Source organism: Salminus brasiliensis, chromosome 23, assembly GCF_030463535.1.
Source record: "Salminus brasiliensis chromosome 23, fSalBra1.hap2, whole genome shotgun sequence".
Taxonomy (NCBI): domain Eukaryota; kingdom Metazoa; phylum Chordata; class Actinopteri; order Characiformes; family Bryconidae; genus Salminus; species Salminus brasiliensis.
Genome location: NC_132900.1, coordinates 2,985,183 through 3,008,843, shown reverse-complemented (window position 1 = coordinate 3,008,843; position 23,661 = coordinate 2,985,183). Strand labels below are relative to the sequence as shown.

Here is a 23,661-nt window from a genome sequence, read left to right as displayed (position 1 = left end):
GATTTCAATTCCACAGAGTTTACGTAAACATCATAAGTGCTCATTTGAAACACTTGAACTTTTTCAATGTTTACCAAATGTTCATTTAGCACCATAAATGTTAATATCAACAGATGCCGCAATGTAATTCAGCAGGATGTGATTTTGACTGCTTAGCCTGGAAACACAGATAGTGGGAGTTAATTGTCACGCTGCACAGCCAACTACAATACAGCCATCCGTAATCCCCTGTCAAGTGTCTGCACACATCATGTTACGCCTGAATATTTCCACTGACGCTGCGTGGACGTGTGGTGTGACGTCGTGAGGGGTTTCTGCTTAAATCTTGCCGCTGCTGTCAGTCATGTCCACACGGGACAGTGCAGAGTAAAGCTCTGGGGGAAGTGGTACGCTCTGAGAGAGGGAGAGCTCCTCACACTCTTTGCTTTTTGTTCTCAGCAGTGAGAGGAGACAGAATCATCCTCCTGTAAACCTGCAGTGGCTTTGGTCAGCTCCAGCTACGAGACACAGACTTCTGTGGGGAGAATACCAGTCCCATATATCACCAAAACTACATCCAGCTGCAGAGGACAGAAAGTACTGGGAGAGACAGCACTGTGAACAGGTAATGTCGTGGAAAAATTTGAATAATTAGCTACATTTTATATTTTTAGAGCTAAAATGATCATTTTAATAAGTAATAATTAATATTATATTTTTAATACTAACATTGTTTAGTAGAGAGATGCTTAAACTGTGTTTATATTACATTATTTATATCATATATTATAATCATATAAAATAATAAATGTTCAACCCTAAAAAGTATTAAACACTGAGCGTTATTACACACTATTGTGTTATATAGCATCAAATTGCTTATTTTTATTATGTTTTAGCCAGTTTTTTCTTCACATGCTCAGGCATTTTAGTTAAAAAACATACTTCTGGCATGTTTACATATTTACACAAATGTTTATTAAACATTTTTCATTTTTATCTCGACTTTAATCTGATGGTGCTTCGGCGCCTGGCCGCTGGGCTCCATTAGAAGTGTGTTAGAGTCAACAGGTTTTCAGACCATATATCCATACAAGGAAACACATGAAAAGTATTGTATGTAGAGATGCATTATATGACACCAACGCAGCAAATAGAGATGAAGTGACATTGAATGAAGTAGAATGGGTGAATAAGTTAAGTTAAACAGTGCTACTGGGCTACCTGGGCTATATTAAATATACATTATGAGGAAGATGTATTTATTATTGCATTAAATATTCCTATTTTAACACACAAAAGCAGTGATTTGCAGTGATTTACCTTCTCATATCCAACACACCTGTTTTATGAGTTCCCCCGAAGCTTCATTCCTGTTTGGATATAAAAGAAATAAATTAAAAAACACTTGGATTTAGTCCAGTTTCTTCTTATTCCAGTTCACTTGTGCTTGAATTCACTCATTAATTAAATTCCTGAATTTCCTCTTCCGCAGATCCATGGCGCTGAGTGTGAGTGTGTGTTGGCTGTTGGCTCTGAGCTGCCTGGCTGTTTCAGCGAGAGCCGAATGCTCTCGGCAGTGTGCGCTCTGCGTCTACAGCCTGCTGGAGCAGCGAGGGGAGAGCAGCACGGGGGTAAGCCCACAGCACAGTCACATGTGTACATAAAATACATACAAATATTACATTTGCATGCATATAAATATAATTTCATATTAATATATATACATTAATTCATATTTATAATAATAATTATTATTATTAGACTGGCACTGATGAGACTGATGAGTCAAGTGTGTGTGCACCATGACCTCCACCATGTTAATCAGTACATTCGACTGTTCAGGTTTTCAAGTCATTTTGGTCATTTAGGTCATGTGTTTTTCTGTCCAAATGTTTGTGGACACCCATTCTAATGAATGCATACAGCTACTTTAAGTTGCACCCATTGCTGATCAGCATGATCATCATGAACCTATTGGCACCGTGTTGCCTAATACCAGGCGTGAGCTAGAGGGGGTATAAAGCCCCCCAGCATTGAGGAGCTGTGGAGCAGTGGAATGATGGCAATGGAGCTCCATCCAGTACTTATTGGGATGAGCTCGGGAGTCGGGAATGAGATGAAGGGGGGGGGGGGGTAATCATCATCCAACATCACACCTAACCTCACTAACTAACGCTCTTGTCACTGAATGCAATCAAATCCTCACAGCAATGCTGCTCCAAAATCTAGGGGACAGCCTTCTTCTCTGGACAGTAGAGACAGTTACTCCGACAAAAGCAGGATCAGCTCTTTTTAATGAATGAGCAGGTGTCCCAATACTTTACGTCCTTCTTCACTTTGAGTGGAAGTCATTTCGGAGGATTTCTATTGGTCCATTCATCATAATCATGAATTAATGTGTAGAGAATTGACAAAAGAATTGAGCAAAATGACAATCAGAGCTTAGGGGCAGTTTGTTTTCTCATAAATGTCCTGTGTTATTAGCTCCGACTCCCCAGCTCAGCTCAGTTCACCATCACACTCTGGGAATAACAATTCACGACGATGACAAAATACTACAATAACACTGAAATTATATTTTCTATCTACATAAAATATTAAAAACCACACCCTGGTCTGCAAATGCTGGTCAGTAACAGAGACAACGGTACACTGGTACAGTGTTTAGTGTATATTTGATATGACACACACAATTCATTCACAATACATTCTACACACTTTTCATAATTAGGGATTTATTCGGGTATGATGATGAACTCGAGCTCTTACACTGTGTCACTACTGAGACCTGTCTAATGAAACACACTGCAGAGAGCAGCTCTCTGTTCTTTATAGTGTAACAGGAGTAGGGCATTAGGCAGCTGTTCACTCCACTGGGTTCCTCTTGCTCCGAGCGTTTGGTTTGTCTGATTATGCAAACGGTTTCTGCCAATGATCCACCCTGTAGCTTTCTGATCAAACTGCTTCCATTTACACAGTTTCAGTCAAACGGAATAAAATGACAAAAATTTCATTTCTACCTTTCTGGGAAATCTAAAGAAGTTCGGGGTTCCATTCTGAAGAACTTTGGTTCTTCAAATGCTGAGGTGTCCAAAAGGTCCCTGTAGATCTGCAGTCTTAGTGGCTCCAGCATCTCCCAGCATAGGGACTTCCTTCTCCTTAAAAAAAAAAAAAAAAAAAAAAAAAAAAAAATATATATATATATATATATAAAGAAGCAAACAAAAAATATTGTTTATATATATATATGTATATACAAACAAGCAACTATACATACATATATATATATATATATATATATATATATATATATATATATATATATATAAAGAATAACAGAAGAATTTCTAAAACAAATTCTAAAAAGAAGAACTATATATAGACACATATAAACAAGCTAAATAAAAAAACAAAAACATATATATATTGTTTATTATATATATATATTGTATATATGTATATAAACAAAAAATGTAAATGTATATATAAACAAGCTACATAGAAAAAACATGTATATATATATTGTTTATTGTTAAAATATATATATATATATATATATATATATATATATATATATATATATAAAGAGAAGAATAACAGAAAAAAACAGAGAGAGATGCTGGGTCCACTAAGACTGAAGATCTACTCAGTACTCAGGAACTTAGTACTGCGATTTTTGGTCTTTTAAAAAAAATAAAAATAATAAAATTATATATATATATATATATATATATATATATATAGTACTGTTTTTCAGTCATTATTTCATTGCTATATTTTTTTACAATCGTATTTGAGGCTGCCTCATAATTTCAGCACATAATCCTACAGCTTCTCTCTTGGTGTTAAATCAGCGCCTCCTGCTGGGTTAAACTGTAGTGTCAGGAGTAAGGGTAAATGATCTCAGTGACAGATGTAATGAAAGCACTGTGACTACTTCATTGACATGAATCCTCTAAATAAGATTAAGTCTAATCCTAAATGAGATGTTTAATGGTGGGACATCACTGACTGGCAATCGAGTGCAAGACTAGCTTTCCCTCCATGTACATACAGCCGTGTGAAAAATGAGGACACCCATAACATGAATCATTGAACTGAGATCTTTTTAAACCCCATTCTGGACTCAGAGAGCTGTAAGCTTCATAATAGTTACTAGAAACAGGTGCTGAAGAGTTTACAGAAGTTCCCGAGCAAGAGGAACAAGAGGTTGTATTAGCCTATACTGACATACACAGAAGGTCAGGAGGCAGCTCAGGCTTTCGAATGCCACCTGGTGGAGAAATGATCTCATCAACTGTGACCTCCGAGGTTTCTTAGCCATTAAACTGTGGTGATTACACTCACTGTCACTAAAGAACACTGAACATCCCTGTTCTGTCCTCCATTCTCTGTATGCTGATTTTCCTCAGGCCTGCACGCTGGAGTGCGGAGGCACCATGGACTCCAGGACGCTGGAGCTCTGCCGGGACATCTTGACCGAAGAGGAGCGACTGGCCATTGACGCCCTGAAGCTAGAAGGAGAAAACGCAGAGCACCTGCTGTCCAAGAAGTACGGGGGCTTCATGAAGCGCTATGGAGGGTTCATGATGAAGAAGGCCGCAGAGGTCGGCGGGGTCACCGGCGAGGCTGAGAGCGACAGGCCGGATGGGGTAAGTTTAGTAGACAGTGCTGGGCAATAGGTTGAAAGTTCATCATGGTTGTGATGCCATAGGATGTTTTTGTACATGGCAGACTAGAAGGCATCCAATCAGACCAGAGCTCATTAATTAAAGACACAATAACCAATATATATATATATCATTTATATCCTATCTGACTGTATTTGACCAAGTAATGTTAGAATGATGGTTTGTTAGTTAACAATAATTAGCTATTAAGCTACTAAGCTATGAAGATTTCACATATTAAAACATAGATCTACTAAAAGAGGACAAATCTCAGCATTTTCTATCTAAAATCTGCTGATTTTACAAATATGATTGTAAACATATGACACTTTTTTGGGTCATAACAGCAATCTATAGCTGAAATCCAGATAAATGACTGAAAAATATAATTTTCTAAGACCCAAATCACCAGCAGGAAGCTGGACTTCATGGTACAACCACCAGAGGGCGCTATCTTTTGTGTGCATCATTAAAAGAGAGGACACTGGGAGCCACAACAGCAAGCTCTCAAATTATGCCAATTCTAAAATTGCTGTCTGTTGAATTTTATATACACTAAATGTCCAAATGTTTGCGGACACTCCTTCTAATGAGTGCATTCAGCTGCTTTAAGTTGCTCCTGTTGCTGACATAGATGTGCAAATGCACACACACACATACATTAATTGTCTAGACCCTGTAGAACAGTATTGCCAATAGAATAAGACCAGATAAACATGAACCTGTTGGCATCATGCTGCCTAATGCCAGGCGTGGGCTGGTAGAGGGGTATATGTAAAGCCCCCCAGCATTGAGCTGTGGAGCAGTGGAGGTGTTCTCTGGAATGATGGATGGATGGTGCTCCATCCAGTACTTTCAAGATGAGTTGGGAAGTTGGGGATGATGAGGTGGGGTGGTGATCATCATCCAACATACTGACCTCACTAATGCTTTTGTTGCTGAATGCAATCAAATGCTCCTCCAAAATAGCAGAGCAGGTGTCCCAATACTTAATTTTTTTAATGGCATATAATTGCATACAAACAGAATCATTCTGTTTTTTTAGATATCACCCAGTCCTAGTAAGAAATACGGAGGCTTCATGAAGAAGGACGATGCTCAAGGCACTTCAGAGGAGCAGCTGGACCTCCTGAGGGAGATCCTGAGGTCAGAGATCAGGCCTGAGGAACCTGGAAGAGACCTCCACAAACGCTACGGAGGCTTCATGCGCAGGGTGGGCAGACCACAGTGGCTGGACGACCAGAAGAACTACAGGCTCTCCAAGCGCTGGGAGGATGGAGGAGAGACGGCAGTGCCTGACAAGAGATACGGAGGGTTCATGGATTAAGGACGGCTCTGAAGTTCAGAATGGACTTTCATCGCTACCAAAACCCAAATATGTGCAGAGCTTAACACTGTACTTCTATCAGTTATTTTTATTTTTATATAAATACATGCCGGCACCTTTTTTTTTTCATTTTTGCTCTTTGCTCACATATTTATACTTAATATTTATACCTAATTTGCTTGTTCATTAGTGCGGTTTTTGGGTAAACAGAGTATGCCTTTGGTGTCTATGTCTATAGTCATATTTTTGTACAGATAAAGAAATCCCAGAGACTTACAGATGGTCACCATTCAGTGGACGTTTCGCAAGACCCTCCAAGCATTCACACAATCACAGATGTTCAATTGTACTGTGCTGCTTTGTTTGTCTGAAGTTGCCCGACCGGCCAGTCCTTATTTATTTCTATTTATTGCCAGCGGGGGCCGACTGTCAGTATCCGTATCCTTGTTGTTGCATTTGGTTTCAACTGCTGTCACTTTCTGTTCAAATCAAAGCAGCATTTCTGGCCTATTAGCTGTACAGAACACAATAAATTCATCAGACTGCAGAAATACAACGTGTCTGTGATCTGCTTCTGCTCGTCTCCTGGGAAATTTACATGACCACTGACCATTATCCATCACTGTTCACACTAACACATAATCCATACTCAGTATCATATAGAACATCCCACATTCACACTTTACAACTGATTAGATACGAAGATCCAGATGTTTTCTATAGAAATAACATCAAATCTATTATTTTTGGAGGGTTTTACCATTTCGACTTGGAGGACCACCTGGGGTACCAACTGGAGGACCACCAAAAGGACCAGTTTAGACCCTGTGATCTGCTTCTGCTTGTTTTCCTGGAAAGTTAACATGACCACTGACCATTATCAATCCCACATTCACACTTTAGACCCGATATGATACGAAGATCCAGATGTTTTCTTTAGAAATAACATCAAATCTATTATTTTTGGAGGGTTTTACAATAACTGTCTGAGGACCATCTGAAAGACCACCTGGAAGACCACCAAAATGACAAGTTTAGACCCTGTGATCTGCTTCTGCTTGTTTTCTTTGGAAGTAAACATGACCACTGACCATTATCAATCCCACATTCACACTTTAGAACCGATAAGATACAAATATCCAGGTGTTTTCTTTAGAAATAACATCAAATCTATTATTTTTGGAGGGTTTTACCATTTCAACTTGGATGACCACCTGGGGTACCAACTGGAGGACCACCAAAAGGACCAGTTTAGACCCTGTGATCTGCTTCTGCTTGTTTTCTTTGGAAGTAAACATGACCACTGACCATTATCAATCCCACATTCACACTTTAGGACCGATAAGATATGAAGATCCAGATGTTTTCTTTAGAAATAACATCAAAGACATTAATTTTGGAGGGTTTTACCATGATCATCTGGAGTACCACCTGTAGGACCACTTAAGACCCTGTGACCTGCTTCTGCTTGTTTTCCTTAACATGACCAATGACCATTATCAATCCCACATTCACACTTTAGAACCCATAAGATACAAAGATCCAGATGTTTTCTATAGAAATTACATCAAATTCCTTCTTTTTGGAGGGTTTTACAATAAACGTCTGGAGGACCACCAAAATGACCAGTTTGGACCATCTTGTGACCTGCTTCTGCTTATCTTCCTGGAAATTTACCTTGACCACCGTTCATTACCAGTCCCACATTCACACTTTAGAACCGATAAGATACAAATATCCAGGTGTTTTCTTTAGAAATAACATCAAATCTATTATTTTTGGAGGGTTTTACCATTTCAACTTGGATGACCACCTGGGGTACCAACTGGAGGACCACCAAAAGGACCAGTTTAGACCCTGTGATCTGCTTCTGCTTGTTTTCTTTGGAAGTAAACATGACCACTGACCATTATCAATCCCACATTCACACTTTAGGACCGATAAGATATGAAGATCCAGATGTTTTCTTTAGAAATAACATCAAAGACATTAATTTTGGAGGGTTTTATCATTTTGACTTGGAGGACCACCTGGGGTACCAACTGGAGGACCACCAAAAGGACCAGTTTAGACCTTGTGATCTGCTTCTGCTTGTTTTCCTGGGAAGTTAACATGACCATTGATCATTATCAATTATCAATCAAAAAAAAGATACAAATATCCAGATGTTTTCTTAAGAAATTACATCAAATTCATTCTTTTTGTAGGGTTTTACAATAAACGTCTGGAGGATCATCTGGAGGACCACCAAAATGACCAGTTTGGACCATCTTGTGACCTGCTTCTGCTTATCTTCTTGGAAATTTACCTTGACCACTGCTCATTATCATTCTTTAGAAATAACACCATATCCATTATTTTTGGAGGATTTTACCATTACCACCTGGAGGACCACCTGAAGCACCACCTGGAGGACCACCTGGAGGACCACCTGGAGGACCACCAAAATGACCAGTTTAGACCATCCTAAACCTGCTCCCTGCAAAGGCTGGGTTTCAGCAATGGGAATCTAACTACAACACCCACAAGCCCTTGCGAACCAGCCAGGCGCCTCCCACTGTCACGTGACACGTCGCAGCTAATGTGGGTAATGTAGTAGGCAGTGCGTCTCGGACTAAGGACTAAGGGATTACGAGACATAGGAAAGTGGTGGGCTTCACGCACGCGTCCTCCACCTTTTCCTGGAGAGTTTCAGAGTTGTGGACCTTCGAGGAATCCTGAAGCGACCTCTCTGGAAGCGGCGGTGGAGGGGAACCGACTGAGGAGCAGCAGGAGGGGAAGGTGAGCGAGGCACGGTCCAGGGGTGTCTCACTGCTACAGGGCTGTGGAGGAGTGTAAGCTACACACATTTAGGGTGCTTCAATGGTCCTTCAGTAGTCTAGTGTAGCAGAGACTAGCCCCCCAGGACGCCTGTAGATTAGTGTTGATAATGAGGGGTCTGTTATAGACTGACCTACAGTCGACCCTTCACTATTGTCCCCTGCAGTGTCCCTCACTATTGTCCCTGTCCCATTCAGGGGTTCTCCAGCTGGTGCAGTTAACACTACACTTCACTATACACTATAAGAAGTGCCTGTCCCTTATCCATTACCATACACAATAATAATAACAATAATAATAGTAGCTTAGGCATATATTTCCTTTATTGTTAATAGTGTACTGCTCACGATTGCCTCTATTGACCCTATTTGTTGCCTGTTGGTCTGTACAGAAGTGGTAAGGGACAGTGAAATACTAAGACTAGTCTAAGGGTGAAGCTTAGTCGTTTGGTTGCACTGTTTACAGATTTAATACTCATAAGTTGGTAGATGCAATCAAATCCTCACAGCAATGCTCCTTCAATATCTAGTAGAAATCCCTCCCTGGACAGTAGAGACAGCTACTCCAACAAAAATAGGATACACTCTTTTTATTACCCCCTGATTAAGAACAAATGAGCAGGTGTCCCAATACTTTTGTCAAAATACTGCAATACTAAGACTATGACTCAGCCTGAAAGTGTAGTTATAGTTTCACTATTTCCAGATGTCAGACTCATATGCACAGAATAATATCATAAGTTGAGGATGAGGTGGATGCAATCAAATCCTCACAGCAAATCCCTCCCTGGACAGTAGAGACAACTACTCCAACAAAAAATAGGATACACTCTTTTTATTACCCCCTGATTAAGAACAAATGAGCAGGTGTCCCAATACTTTTGTCAAAATACTGCAATACTTAGACTATGACTCAGCTTGAAAGTGTGGTTATAGCTGCACCTTGTGCTGATATAGTTACTGTGTTAGTGTTCGTACAGTAGTACTACGACACTATGTGTCCAAAAGTTTGTGGACACTCCTTCTAATGAACGTATTCAGCTACTTAACAGCACAAATTGCTGACACAGATGTTCAAAAGCACACACATACACACAGCTTGTCTAGTCCCTGTAAAGAAGAAGTACTGCCAATAGAATAGGCAGACTCTCTGGAGCAGATAAACTAGATGAACCTATCGGCACCATGCTGCCTAATGCCAGGCGTGGGCTAGTAGTGGGGTATAAAGCCCCCCAGCATTGTGTTCTCTAGAGTGATGGATGGTGGTGCTACATCCAGTACTTCTGGGATGAGTTGGGGGACAAGAACATCAGTGATGTAGGTAAAACCCTAAAAGGTTAGGGTTAGGGTTAGGTGCAGGTCCAGTAAAATGTCCAGTACGATGTCCAGTGTATATGTATGTGCAACTGTCCTGGTTGAGGGCCCAGATAGCCTGCGGGAGGAAGCTCCTCCTCATCCTTTGTGTGGTAGCCTTCAGGGAGTGGACGTGTTTCCCTGACCACTACAGACAGAGGAGTTAATTGCTGGGATGGCTGAGGTCCGGCACCACTTGATGTAAATGGCCTGCAGGTCCGGACCATTTCATTTGTATGGATTGCAACCACAGGCTGGAGCAGCAGGGGAAGGTGAGCGAAGCACGGTCTGGGGGGTGTCTCACTGGTGCAGGGCTGTGGAGGAGTGTAGCTACACACATTTAAGCATTGCTGTGAGGATTTGATTGCATCCACTTCATCCTCAACTTATGATATCTATCTACATATGAATCTGACATCTGGAAATAGTGAAGCTATAACTGCACTTTCAAGCTGAGTCATAGTCTTAGTATTGCAGTATATTGACAAAAGTATTGGGACACCTGCTCATTTGTTGTGTATTTGAATGTGTCATTTTACTGGGTTCTTCAGAATGATTTGGAAGGACGTCCATAAAAATCCATAGAAATCTATAAATACAGGCTCCTACCTTTACAGCACAATACTAAAGCATGACCAAAACAAGCCTTTCTGTTAGAAATTTTTTTTATCATTTTAATAATGCTAAAAACTCTGTATCCACTCCATCAGGTCACACATAAGCAGCTGACAATGAATTTCCTCGTGGAGACGCTTCGATTGCTAGTGTTTTCCATCTACTACCTTCTGGAAGCTCTGGTGAAAGCCTTCATACCAGTCCGGAAAAGCGTGGCTGGAGAAACGGTCCTCATCACGGGCGCAGGCAGCGGGATAGGCCGGCTCCTGGCCATGGAGTTTGCCACCTTGGACGTTTCCATAGTGCTGTGGGACGTGAATTTGGAGGGGCTGAAAGAAACGACTCGGGTGGTGAAGGACAAGGGGGCTACCAGGGTGCACTACTACCAGACTGACTGCAGCGACAGGGCTGAGGTGTACCGAGTGGCAGATCAGGTAAGCCGAGTGTAAACCTGCTGGGGCGATTCACAGGGAAAAAAAAGCTGTGGTTTGACTGGAGGAGGGGTTTTCTTCTGTGGAATGAGAAGTATTCCTTTCAGACTGGAGACTGGCTGCCTTTCTGATCGCTTTGTTATGCTAAGCTTTTTTAGAAGGCCAGCTTGACACTCATAAAGAGGCATTGCCATTTCGGAGAGTGTAATTACTCTATATCACTGCCAGCTAACCGTCTAACTGCAAAGCAATGACTGTAGAAAACATGGCAACAAGCCTGCAGTATGATGTGTAGCTCCGCCCATCCTTAATATGTTTCAATGACAAAACAGCCCCGCCCATTTTCCATCACATTTCCCTTCCCACACCATTCTCTCTTTCTGTCTCCAGTGTCTGATCCCTAATTTCTCCCCCAGAAACCAGCTTTAAGCCCTTACTCTGCAATATCATAAGGAGGCGGGGCCACACTTAGGAATGAAGAGACTGGAAGAGACCAGCAGGACCTGCATGGCACCCTTTCTGTTCATTACATGGAGTAGCTGAGTTGTAGTGAAACTTACATGAGCTGCATTTTTACTTTTGAAACATCCCAGAGGGAAAAAGAGTCTACAGGGCAACGTAGGGCTGGGCGATATGTTAAAAATTACGGTATCACAATATTTAAAGATATTTTTGCGATACACGATATTCATCAGAATAGACATCAGTGATAGCAGACAAAATGCATGTTCTCATATTTAGTACAGTGTTTTTTATTGTAATGTGCTGCACTTAAACAGACTAATTACACTGTTTATAATGAAATATGCAGCGGATCAGTCATATTTAAGCACTTAAAAAGCATATTGTGTATCAGGATAAGAAAATTTATCGTGATACGATAAAATATCGTCATATTGCCCAGCTCTAATTGCTCTTTCCTATCTCTATGAATAGAAAGAGACCAAAATGCTCGAAACTGAGGGTCAAATTTTTAAATATTTAATATGATTTAATGTTTAAATGATTATTAGAAATTCAAAACTTTAAATCACTGATAAAAAAAATGACCAAAACCTCATAAATAGAGATTCTTTATTATTATATTTTTATTTTTTTAACCAATGGTGTCCTCATCTATAACATCCCAGACAGTATGCTCAGTAAAGAGGGGTTGGGGGCCTCTGGTTATAATTCACTTTTAAGTGTGTTAACTGTGACCTTTTTGTCAGTAGTGTTACTGTACTGTAAGCTGTAATAGTGGATTGTAACCGTACCTCATTTCAAAGTAAAGTGGTACAAGTGTGTTTTACAGCTGTACATCTTTATTCTCCTGATATTTTACCTCTTTAACTTTATGTTCGCAGGTCAGACAGGAAGTTGGAGATGTCACCATTCTCATAAACAATGCTGGCGTTGTTACTGGCAAGAAGTTCATGGATTCTCCAGATGTCCTTATTGAGAAGACCCTCCAAATTAACACTATGGCGCACTTCTGGGTATTAGCATATTTAAAAAAATCTATTTGCTATGAAATACATACTTTTAGGAACATCGAGAGCCAGGGTGACGTCCCATATACAGTGTGTACAGTACTGTAAAGGTCCCAAACATTGTGTAAAACTTTCAGTGTTTTCTGACATCTAAAATATGTACTCTATATACTCTATATAACATTAGAATAAACCCAAATTAGTCATCAGTCAGTGATTAATGAGAGTGTCTACCTTTAAACTCAATATAACATTAAAAGAGTGTCTACCTGTAATTAACTCTATATAACATTAGAATAAACCCAAATAAACATAAAGTCAGTGGTCAGTGAGAGTGTCTACCTGTAATTAACTCTATATAACATTAGAATAAACCCAAATAAACATAAAGTCAGTGGTCAGTGAGAGTGTCTACCTGTTATTAACTCTATATAACATTAGAATAAACCCAAATAAACATAAATTCAGTGTTCAGTGAGTGTCTACCTGTAATTAACTCTTTATAACATTAGAATAAACCCAAATAAACATAAAGTCAGTGGTCAGTGAGAGTGTCTACCTGTAATTAACTCTATATAACATTAGAATAAACTCAAATAAACATAAAGTCAGTGGTCAGTGAGAGTGTCTACCTGTAATTAACGCTATATAACATTAGAATAAACTCAAATAAACATAAAGTCAGTGGTCAGTGAGAGTGTCTACCTGTAATTAACTCTATATAACATTAGAAAAAACACAATGCTCTACACTCATGCACATGGCTTGTACCTGTTGTAGTTCTAGTAGGGTAGGTGTAGGTGTATTAGTAATGCATGCTCACTCCATGTGTGTGTTTGTGCCTCTGTTTCAGACGTACAAGGCATTCCTTCCAGCGATGACTGAGAAGAACCACGGGCATCTGGTTTGCATTGCCAGTTCCGCAGGCCTGATCGGTGTCAATGGTCTGGCAGGTAATGCATTCACCACCACCCTATATGTTACAAAACAGTTGCCCAGTAACTTTACACAAACACAGACAGGTGATCAAAAGTGAAGTGCAGTGAAACACAGGAATAGATGGTGGAGATTGATGGATTTTCCTGACCTTTGATATCTTATCGGTTTGAGTTTAGATGATCACTCTGTTCCTTCATACACTTTTACTCAGCTCCCCCCTTAACAAACAGGTTTATGGTTGCTGTAAAGTGATTATTACACTGACGACTAGCAAGTTACAAAAGCTGATTGACGTCTGACTGCCAGGGGGAGGGTCCTGTATTGAGCAATAGCGAACAGTTGAGCTGCTGACGTTAAAAATTTGCTGACAACCATTTGAATCTCTTCTTCTCTTTGCCACTGGCTGCAACACAAGCCCACAGCCTGTTCAATCCACCCCCATGCTTAACAGTTGGAAAGGTGTTCTTTTGATCCAGTTCTGCACGGTGCTTCAGAGCCGGGTAGACAGCGCTTTCCTCCAGGCGCGTTGGTTGGTTGCCTGGTAATGTCGCATCGGCGGCAGTTTGAAAAAGAGGTGTGGCTGGCTGTGCATGTGTCAGAGGGGGAGTGAGTTGGTCTCGCCCTGTGTTGCATGTAATGGGGGGGAGGAGGGCGAGAATATGTACAGTTTGGGTAACTGGTGGTCTAAATTTGGGAGAAAACTGGTAAAAAAAACAGAAATAAATGTGTGTGTGTAAATATATATTTATTTATTTATTTCTGATTTTTGTTTCTAGTACTACCCAAATTTAGACCCCCATTACCCAACCCGTACCCGTGATATATATATATAAAATGTTTAGTGAGGTTTTCAAAAGCCATTTTCATCAATTTCCGCCATGTGTTGACTGGATATACAGGAGTGATACTCGGATAATACACCCACAGCAGGGGCTTTAGTTAAGAGCTGAATATCTGTTATATATACAGTCAAGCTATGTTCATATCATCCTTTTTCGGGATAAAGACAGTGTTTGGTGAGAGTGTCTACCTGTAATGAACTCTATATAACATTAGAATAAACTCACATGAACAGAAAGTCAGTGGTCAGTGAGTGTTTAACTGTAATTAACTCTATATAACATTAGAATAAACCCAAATAAACATAAAGTCAGGGGTCAGTGAGAGTGTCTACCTGTAATTAACTCTATATAACATACAACACAGCAGGGGCTTTAATAAAGAGTTGAATATCTATGATATATACAGTCAAGCTATGTTCATATCATCTTTTTTCTGGAGCCACGTTTTATTTATTAAGATAAGATGAGCAGTGGGACGCGTAAGTACAAACGGTAGATGATAATGTTGCTGATTAGGTGTAAATACACAGGTATTATATGCAAAAAAATAAAGACACTTAAAAATGACATTTCTAATAAAAAAGGAAGAAGCATATTACAAGAGCTTTCTAATATAATCAATAATAAATGCTCACAAATCAGTGGTTTTAATATATATATATGTGTATATATATATATATATATATATTTTTTTTTTTTTTATTTGTTTGTTTGTTTATTGTCCTCATCATTCTTAACGACTTAAAGGCTTTCCTCATCTTCTCGCAGATTACTGCTCCAGTAAGTTTGCTGCTGTGGGCTTTGCTGAGTCAGTGGCCCTGGAGCTCATAGCCACGGGGAAGGACGGCATCAAAACCACAATAGTGTGTCCTTACTTCATCAACACAGGCATGTTCAACGGCTGTGGTACAAAGTAAGTAAACAAACAGGCCTAAAAAACAACTGCATTCCACCGGTCTGCTTGATGCTTCATTAGTTATCTTATTAATTCGTCCATTTGTTAATTCCGCATTCGTCTGGCTGCAGATTCCTCAGCTCAGTTTCTTTCTTCGTGCACTATATATTTAAACGTTTGTGGACGCCCCTTTTAATTCATGCATTAAGCTGGGACACGTTCAAATGCAAACACACACGCACACACACACACTGCTAGTCCCTGTAGAGAAGTGCTGCCAATAGAATAGGACTCTCTGGAGCAGGTAAACATGATAAAGCTATTGGCACCATGCTACCTAATGACAGGTGTGTGGGCTAGTAGAGGGGTATAAACCCCCTCCTGCATTGAGCTGTGGAGCAGTGGAAGAGCTGTGTTCTCTGGAATGAGGGATCGTGGAGCTCTATCCAGTATTTTTGGGATGAGTTGGGGATGCTAAGGTGGTGTGGTGATCATCATCCACCATCCTGACCTTGATAAAGCTCTTGTCGCTGAATGCAATCAAATCCTCACAGCAATGCTCCTTCAATATCTAGTACATGACCTTCTTCCCTGGACAGTAGAGAAAGTTACTCCAAAAAAGCAGGATCAACTCTTTTTAATACTCTTAATTTCGGAAGAAACACTGAGCAGAGAGCAGGTGTCCAAATACTTTTGTCAAAATAGTGTATAAGCATTACTTTGTTCAGTCTAATATATACAGTTGTGTTACAGGGGTCTGGTCTGTTCTTTACCAAACAGCAGCTGAAAGAGCATTTGTTGTGTGTATAAGCTGGGAGTCCCCTTCTTTGGCTGTAACACAAATGGGTGGGCTGCTGAGAGTACTGCCCACGCTGCTAATGGAAGCATCAGGTGGTCTGATATGCTTACCTCCCTGAGGCTGTGGAACGCCTGGAGTCGGTGGTCTGAAGTCGGTGGTCTGACTGTAACAGCACTGAAGTGACAGAGTTTAGCCCTCTCCCTCGTCAGAAGAGTCATTCAGCCAGTGATGGAGCATGAGTGGAGCACCTTGTGCTCACATAACCATGAAAGTAGATGTAGTACAACCAAGGAAGTGTGTGTTGTGAAATCATGGGTAGCCGTGGAAATGGATGGAGTATAGGAATAAGAATGGGCATAGCGTAGCCTTGGAAATTGGTGCAGCCTAACAATGGAAATGGGTGGAGCCTAATTATAGAAATTGGTACAATATAGCTGTGGAAATAGGTGGAGCGCAATCATGTGAGCAAGTGTAGTTATGGTCATGGGGTTGTTGTAACCATGGAAGTGGATGGAGTGTGGCCATGAAAATGGGTGGGGTGTAGCTAGAGCTGGGCGATATGACCTCAAATCAAGATCACAATTAATTGACCATTTTACCTCGATTACGATTAATGAACAATTATGGGTGGGCTGAAATTGTAGAAATGGGTGTCGCGTAACCATGGAAATGGCTGTAGCGCAACTGTGAAAATGGGTGGACTGTATCCACGGAAATGGATGAAGTGCAACCATGAAAACAGATGTAGTTTACCAAGGAAACAACTGTTGTACATTAAGGAAATGTAACCATGGAAATGGGTGGGGCTTATAAATGGAACTAGAGAAAATGTAGCCACGGAAATAGGAGGAAATGTAACCATGGAAATGGGTGGAGCTTATAAATGGAACTAGAGGAAATGTTACCTTGGAAATGGGTGGAGCTTATAAATAGAACTAAAGAAAATGTTACCATGGAAATAGGAGGCAATATAACCATGGAAATGGGTGGGGCTTATAAATGGAAATTGAGGAAATGTAGCCATGGAAATGGGTGGAGCTTATAAATGGAACTAGAGGAAATGTAGCAATGGGTGGAGCTGAAACTTGACAGGGGAAATGGTGGGCGTGTAGTCGTTGGAATGTTTTTTTTTTTTTTTTTATGTAACTCTGTAAATATGTGTAATGCAACCGTGGGAATGGGTGTGCCGTCACCATGGCAATAGATCTATCCACTGATCCACTGTTTTAAGGTGTAGTCCAGGTTCTGGACCATGAAACGACTGGACCATGATGCTTAACCACAGCATCTCACTTAGAAAACGTGGCCCGTGGCTTGAAGTGAACATTCTTTTGAGCTAACAGATTGTTTTACCACACCTGAGGAGATGTTCTGCAAGACAGGGTAAGAAGTGGAGCGTCCGTCACCTCACTAAATTGAGCATGACAAATTCACTAAAGTGGTATTTCGACTAAAGGACGGCTGTCAGAATGATGAGTCATAACTACAGCTCTCAAACCAGGGCCATCTTTCAAAGTCTGTGGAGGAACTCAATTGTACAGCATCACAAACTGAGTCTGAACTGAGGATGCTAACTTCATATGAACTGAAGGTCCAGCGTCTCTAACCTGAGATTGTTCTGATGTTCTGAAATGTAACCATGGAAATGGAAGAAATGTAATCTTGGAAATGGGTGGGGCTTATGAATGAAAATGGTGAAAATGTAGCCATGGAAACAGGTGGGGCCTAAACATAGAAATAAAGCAAATGTAGCCATGGAAATGGGTGTGGCTTAAAATGGAAATAGGGGAAATGTAGCCATGGAAACAGGTGGGGCCTAAACGTGGAAATAAAGCAAATGTAGCCATGGAAATGGGTGGGGCTTAAAATGGAAATAGGGGAAATGTAGCTATGGAAATGGGTGGGGCTTAAAATGGAAATAGGGGAAATGTAGCCATGGAAATGGGTGGGGCTAAAAATGGAAATAGGGGACATGTAGCCATGGAAATGGGTGAGGCTTAAAATGGAAATGGGGGAAATGTAGCCATGGAAATGGGTGGGGCTTAAAATGGAAATGGGGAAATGTAGCCATGGAAATGGGTGGGGCTTAAAATGGAAATGGGGAAATGTAGCCATGGAAATGGGTGGGGCTTAAAATGGAAATGGGGGAAATGTAGCCATGGAAATGGGTGGGGCTTAAAATGGAAATGGGGGACATGTAGCCATGGAAATGGGTGGGGCTTAAAATGGAAATGGGGGAAATGTAGCCATGGAAATGGGTGGGGCTTAAAATGGAAATGGGGGACATGTAGCCATGGAAATGGGTGGGGCTTAAAATGGAAATGGCGGAAATGTAGCCATGGAAATGGGTGGGGCTTAAAATGGAAATGGGGGAATCTGAGGAACTAAAGGAAACCTGAGATTGTTCTGATTTCCTTTTCACAGGTGGCCCCGCTTGCTGCCCATCCTGGAGCCTGCATACGTTGCCAAGAAGATTGTGAACGCCGTCCTGACTGACCAGACCTACCTTTACATGCCAAGGGCCTTATACTTATTAATGTTTTTGAAAAGGTAAGACCTCTTATCTCCAGTTTAAACAGCATTTCTAAATGGAATTCATAAAAATTTTAATTTCCTGTGAGGGAAAAATTCAACCCCCCTCATACACACATTTATTACTGCTTCAAATGAGTAGAATTAGACTCGGCTGCAGAACATCAGCTGCAGAAGATCAGAACATGGTTGGAGAGGATCATTCTGGAGGAGTCTGTCTTCTTTATTTAAACCTCAGACGTTTAGCCTGCTCTGCTCTCGATTTATAGTTGAAGTGAGGGGTGAAGAAGATCAGCATCATGGCCAGATCCAGAAAGCTCTCTCAGGCCTTCAGAAAGAAGGGTGGAGATGCAGAGGAGTCTGGAAAGGGGTTTAGAAAGATCTCAGAACAGTTAGAAAGATTTTCTCGGCCGATTCCAATTCCCGATATGATTGGCCGATTCAGAATTTTGGCCGATTACGATTTTCTTAGTTTCTAAGAATTATAAAGTACAGCGTACAGAAATATTTACGTATTTTACGACTATTAAAAATATAATATTAAATATTTATAAACAATGGAAATAATATAAATAAATAGTAGTAGGGGTGTCCAGATCAAGTTTTTTTTACTCCCCGATCTCTTAACGCTGATCTTCCTGTACTGATCCAATTCAGATCTTTGTGTTTCTGTAAATAATACAGCCCTGTAACGTAGATAAGACTTCTCAGCTTCAGTTTATACACTTTCCAGGCAACACGGCCTGAATTGCACAACTAGAGCTCCTTCATAAATGGGAAATAATCCATGTGGATTAGTCTTAGACCTGTGGCAACAAGTCAATCCTGGTGTGCCAGGACATAACTGCCTTTTATCCTCCTAGTCTGCCCATACAGATTTCATATCTAGGTCATACTTTTGTGAAAATGAAGATCTTACAAATGTACCCAAACCAGAAACTCCTATTCCCCCTTTGAGAACTACTCTCAAGCAGGCTTCCCCTCCAGCCCAAATCCAACACACCCCACGGCAGCAGTCAGGCAGCAGTCAGTTGGATCAGGTGTCAAAGTCATAAGATACACAATATGGACAAAAATATTGGGACACCGGCTCATCTGTCTCTACTGTCCAGGGAAGAAGTATAAACAGACTCCATTCTGACTCCCTATTGGTCTGTAAGCGATCCATCACACCTGCACACGTCCCGTCACTCTCCAGCGAGCTCACAGCAGACGTCTGTAGTCTAGTATGAAGACTGTGTCCGTGGCAGAGACTCAATGCAGTGAAACGTCTCGACTAAGCCCCACATTTACATTCCAATAAAGCTTATTGATCACACGCCTCTGAAGTCTGACTTTCTGCAGCTTTACAGAACTTCTAGACAACGACTCCTCATATTTTCCTCCATGAAGCTCATGTTGATGCTCAGTAGAGCACAGAGACGCTCCTTTAATAGAGCTGATATTACTGAAATGCTTCATTTTCAATGGGCAGATCTGCAGCTGAAACAGGAGCCTAGTGCAGCCCAACATTTTTAACATCAACATTTTAATAGATCATTCTCCTCATTATGACTTTTAGAGAAATGGGTTTTGGGGAGGTGGGGGGGGGTAGTGCACTATAGACCCCTGTGGCGCGGCCTAAGCTTTCAGCCTTTGTTTTCCTTCCATTACTTTTACTTTTCTACTTGAAGTGGTTCTGAAACCAGTACTTTTACACTTTTACTGGAGTAAAAAGCTTCAGTTGATACTTCAGCTTCTATAGAAGTCTTTTAAACCCTCGTATCTCCACTCAGTTTTACCTGAGTGATGAGTGATGTGAATACTTTTGACACCTTTGTCAGTAACCACAGGTACGGACGTCTGTACACACTGGTGGGGCCTTTCTTAGGTAATAGAAGTTTTTTTAGAAGTGTAATTGTAACACTGTCTTTTACTCACTGTGGTGTTTGGTGTTTTTTACAGCATGATCCCTTTTAAGGAAACGGTGATTCTTGGGATGTACTTTGGAGCTTTTAACTTCATGGATGCTTTTAAAGGACGACAAAAGAAGGAGAATTAAGCTGTATTGAGAGGTTTGATTCAGTTGCCTTAATGGAATACTCATCTGTCTGATCTCAGTGCGCATTTCTCCATCCAGAAAATCCAAAATCAGACCAAAACGTCTAGAAAATAAAAGTCTAGAAATAAAAAAAGGTTTACTGAAAATAGACAATTGCTAAAAACATGGAATCAGATTTTTCAAATAAGTGATGGCGTAACCATTGTAAAACCAGGTAGTGGAATTTCTACATTTACATGAACACCTGTGGTGTTAAAGGCTCTGTTCAGACTGCCAGCCCAAATCCGCCCTAATTTCTTTGGCATATCCAGATTGCATCCAGATTGGATCCTGATTTTTGATAGTCTGGGCAGCAAAAAAACCCCATAAATCTAAACCACTTTTTGAAATGGGATCATAATCAGATTTGTACAGATGAGCAACTGTGGGATGCTGGAATATTTGGATATTCAGGTTTCTTTTGCATTACTCAACAAACCCTGTTTGTGACGTCTGATCTGATCACACAAGTCCAATTCACCTGCAGTCTGAACACAGCCACAGACGCACAGTTGTCTAGAGCAGCTTACTGTTTAATCATGTTTCGGAGGAAGGCAGGTTAGAGCCACTGACATAACGGAGATAGAGATCAGCTTGAAAAACTGGAATAATCGTTTGGAAATGAGCTATTTTAGATTGTGTTTTTTTATGTATGATTTTATTAAATAGAATAATTTGTCATTTGTAAACTTTTATGTACATAATTATGCAGCAGCGCTGCTGAACCTCATCCTACATCTGTTTACCCTCTGCTTAAACTCAATGGAATTTTTGATGCGGGCACACAAAATACATTTATATTAAAATGGTATTTAAATTTAATGCTAAAACTAATATTTTCTGTGTGCCCAAACTTGTATACAGATATATATATAAATATTATAGATATATAATATTACTATATAATGCTTTCATAAAAAGCTGTCCAGTCATATAAAAAAGATATTTGTTATTATATATATATATATATATATATATATATATATATATATATATATATATTCTTCAAATATAGAAATATATAAAGAAAATATAATAAAATAAAAAAACTAATAGAGATACAAGAAAAATCTATACATAAAAACAGAATGTAGAGATTTAGGATGTATGGCATGAAGCTGGATGCATGAATGGGTAAAAGTAAGTGTACATACACTATATGGACAAAAGTATTGGGACACCTGCTCATTCATTGTTTCTTCTGAAATCAAGGGTATTAAAAAGAGTTGATCCAGCTTTTGCATACAGTTGTCCTATATATATATATATATATATATATATATATATATATATATATATATATATATATATATATATAAACACATCCTGCACCTGTTTACACTCTGATTAAACTCAATGGAATTTTTGATGCAAGCAAGTTTGATGCAAAAACTGATGTTTTATGTGTCCTTTGCATACAGATGTATTTATACATATTAGTTAATAAAAGCACATACACACACAAACTATATTAATCCACCCAGGATTGCATTACTATTCAGCAGGATACACTACCATTCAAATCAGAGGTGGTAAATATGACACTTTTTGATCATATTGTGATATGATCGTTATTCTGATGCACAATAATCTTTCTGGATGTATCGTGGAAATCATCAGTGCTTAAAGAGCACTGACCTACTGCACGTTTCATTACATAGAGTCTAATTAGCCCTGTTTAGTTGAATAGCATGCAGCAAATATTAAATAGATATCTCTGTACTAATTGTAGGAAAGTATTTGGACAGCAGCTGTTTAAATCTACTGATAGGGCTTAGCTGCTTAGCTTGTATTCCTTTGAAATTGAGCTATTTCAGATTGTATTTATATTTTTATTATATGGAATGAATTGTAATCTATTAACTTTTTTTTGGAAATAATTACGCAGCAGCGCTGCTGAACCTCATCCTATGTCTGCGGGAATACAAAATACATTTGCATTAAAATGGTATTTAAGTTTTGCCTTTTGCATACAGATATATATATATATTACTATATAATAGCCTTATTTGTACTGGACAACCACCACCATTCAGAAGTGGTGAATATGACACTTTTGGATCATAGTGTGATAAATCTTGTTATTCTGATTGTTTAATTGAATAGCGTGCAACAAATATTAAATAAACATCTCTGTAGGAAAGTATTTGGACAGCAGCTGTTTAAATCCACCAAAAGGCTTAGCTTGGAAAACTGGAGTATTCCTTAGAACTGAGCTATTTCAGATTGTATTTATACTTTTATTATATGGAATGAATTGTGATCTATTAACTTTTATGGACCTAATTACACAGCAGCCCTGCTGAACCTCATCCTACGTCTGTTTACACTCTGCTTAAACTGTATTATAGGTTATTAAATCACTGAGAGGTACAGAACAAGGATCTCACAGACTCACACACGTTTTAAACACATATAATAATGTTTAATAAAGTGTAAGATTGAACCCATTTCAGGATTAATGTGCTGTACGTTTATGTTGCCGTTATATTCCCACTGGATCCTGTGCCTTCAGCTCAGCCTGTTATTTTCTCAATACTCTAGACTTGTACTCGGGGGTGGGGGGTATATATATATATATATATATGTGTTTAGTTTTAGGCCAAAATAATTTTTTCTAATATAAAATTCTTAAAAAACTGTGTTTTTTATTCTCAAATCGAAACCAATCAAAGTTTATTCCTCACGTACAGTCATACACAGTTCAGCTAATTTTCAGTTCAGTCAAATGCTTAGATGAAAAGCTGCCCGGTCACAAAAAAGTAAATATAGATTAAAAATATATAAAGATAAAAATATAAGATAAAATAAAATTAGTGATACAATAAAAATATATATACTTAAAAGCAGAGAATGCAAAAGTAGAGATTTAGGATGCATGGCATGAGTGCAAAGTGCAAAATGT

The 23,661-nt window shown here is 39.6% G+C and overlaps 2 protein-coding genes across 3 annotated transcripts; both read left to right on the top strand.

The window, feature by feature from the left end:
* Positions 1–346: 346 nt before the first annotated feature.
* Positions 347–6,520, top strand: penka (proenkephalin a). Its single transcript, XM_072669070.1, has 4 exons — positions 347–604; positions 1,475–1,613; positions 4,395–4,634; positions 5,698–6,520. Exons 2-4 carry the CDS (start codon positions 1,479–1,481, stop codon positions 5,977–5,979), a joined length of 657 nt encoding a protein of 218 aa, XP_072525171.1. The 5' UTR covers positions 347–604; positions 1,475–1,478; the 3' UTR covers positions 5,980–6,520.
* Positions 6,521–8,570: 2,050 nt separating this feature from the next.
* On the top strand, positions 8,571–21,693 carry sdr16c5a (short chain dehydrogenase/reductase family 16C, member 5a). 2 transcript variants are annotated; one of them, XM_072669228.1, is made up of 7 exons: positions 8,571–8,760; positions 10,862–11,200; positions 12,544–12,675; positions 13,523–13,622; positions 15,219–15,363; positions 18,569–18,694; positions 20,621–21,693. In XM_072669228.1, the coding sequence occupies exons 2-7, from the start codon at positions 10,883–10,885 to the stop codon at positions 20,715–20,717; spliced, it is 918 nt and encodes a 305-aa protein (XP_072525329.1). In that variant the 5' UTR covers positions 8,571–8,760; positions 10,862–10,882; the 3' UTR covers positions 20,718–21,693. The 2 variants fall into 2 exon arrangements, with proteins under 2 accessions (XP_072525329.1, XP_072525330.1); XM_072669229.1 differs by having other exon boundaries at positions 8,571–8,813.
* The last annotated feature ends 1,968 nt before the right edge of the window (positions 21,694–23,661 follow it).

Coding starts and splice junctions, on each gene's coding strand:
- sdr16c5a (XM_072669228.1), top strand. CDS start 10,883: ATGAATTTCCTCGTGGAGACGCTTCGATTGCTAGTGTTTTCCATCTAC. Junction 11,201..12,543: donor TGTACCGAGTGGCAGATCAG/GTAAGCCGAGTG, acceptor TTATGTTCGCAG/GTCAGACAGGAAGTTGGAGA. Junction 15,364..18,568: donor TTCAACGGCTGTGGTACAAA/GTAAGTAAACAA, acceptor TCCTTTTCACAG/GTGGCCCCGCTTGCTGCCCA.
- penka (XM_072669070.1), top strand. CDS start 1,479: ATGGCGCTGAGTGTGAGTGTGTGTTGGCTGTTGGCTCTGAGCTGCCTG. Junction 1,614..4,394: donor GAGGGGAGAGCAGCACGGGG/GTAAGCCCACAG, acceptor GATTTTCCTCAG/GCCTGCACGCTGGAGTGCGG. Junction 4,635..5,697: donor AGAGCGACAGGCCGGATGGG/GTAAGTTTAGTA, acceptor CTGTTTTTTTAG/ATATCACCCAGTCCTAGTAA.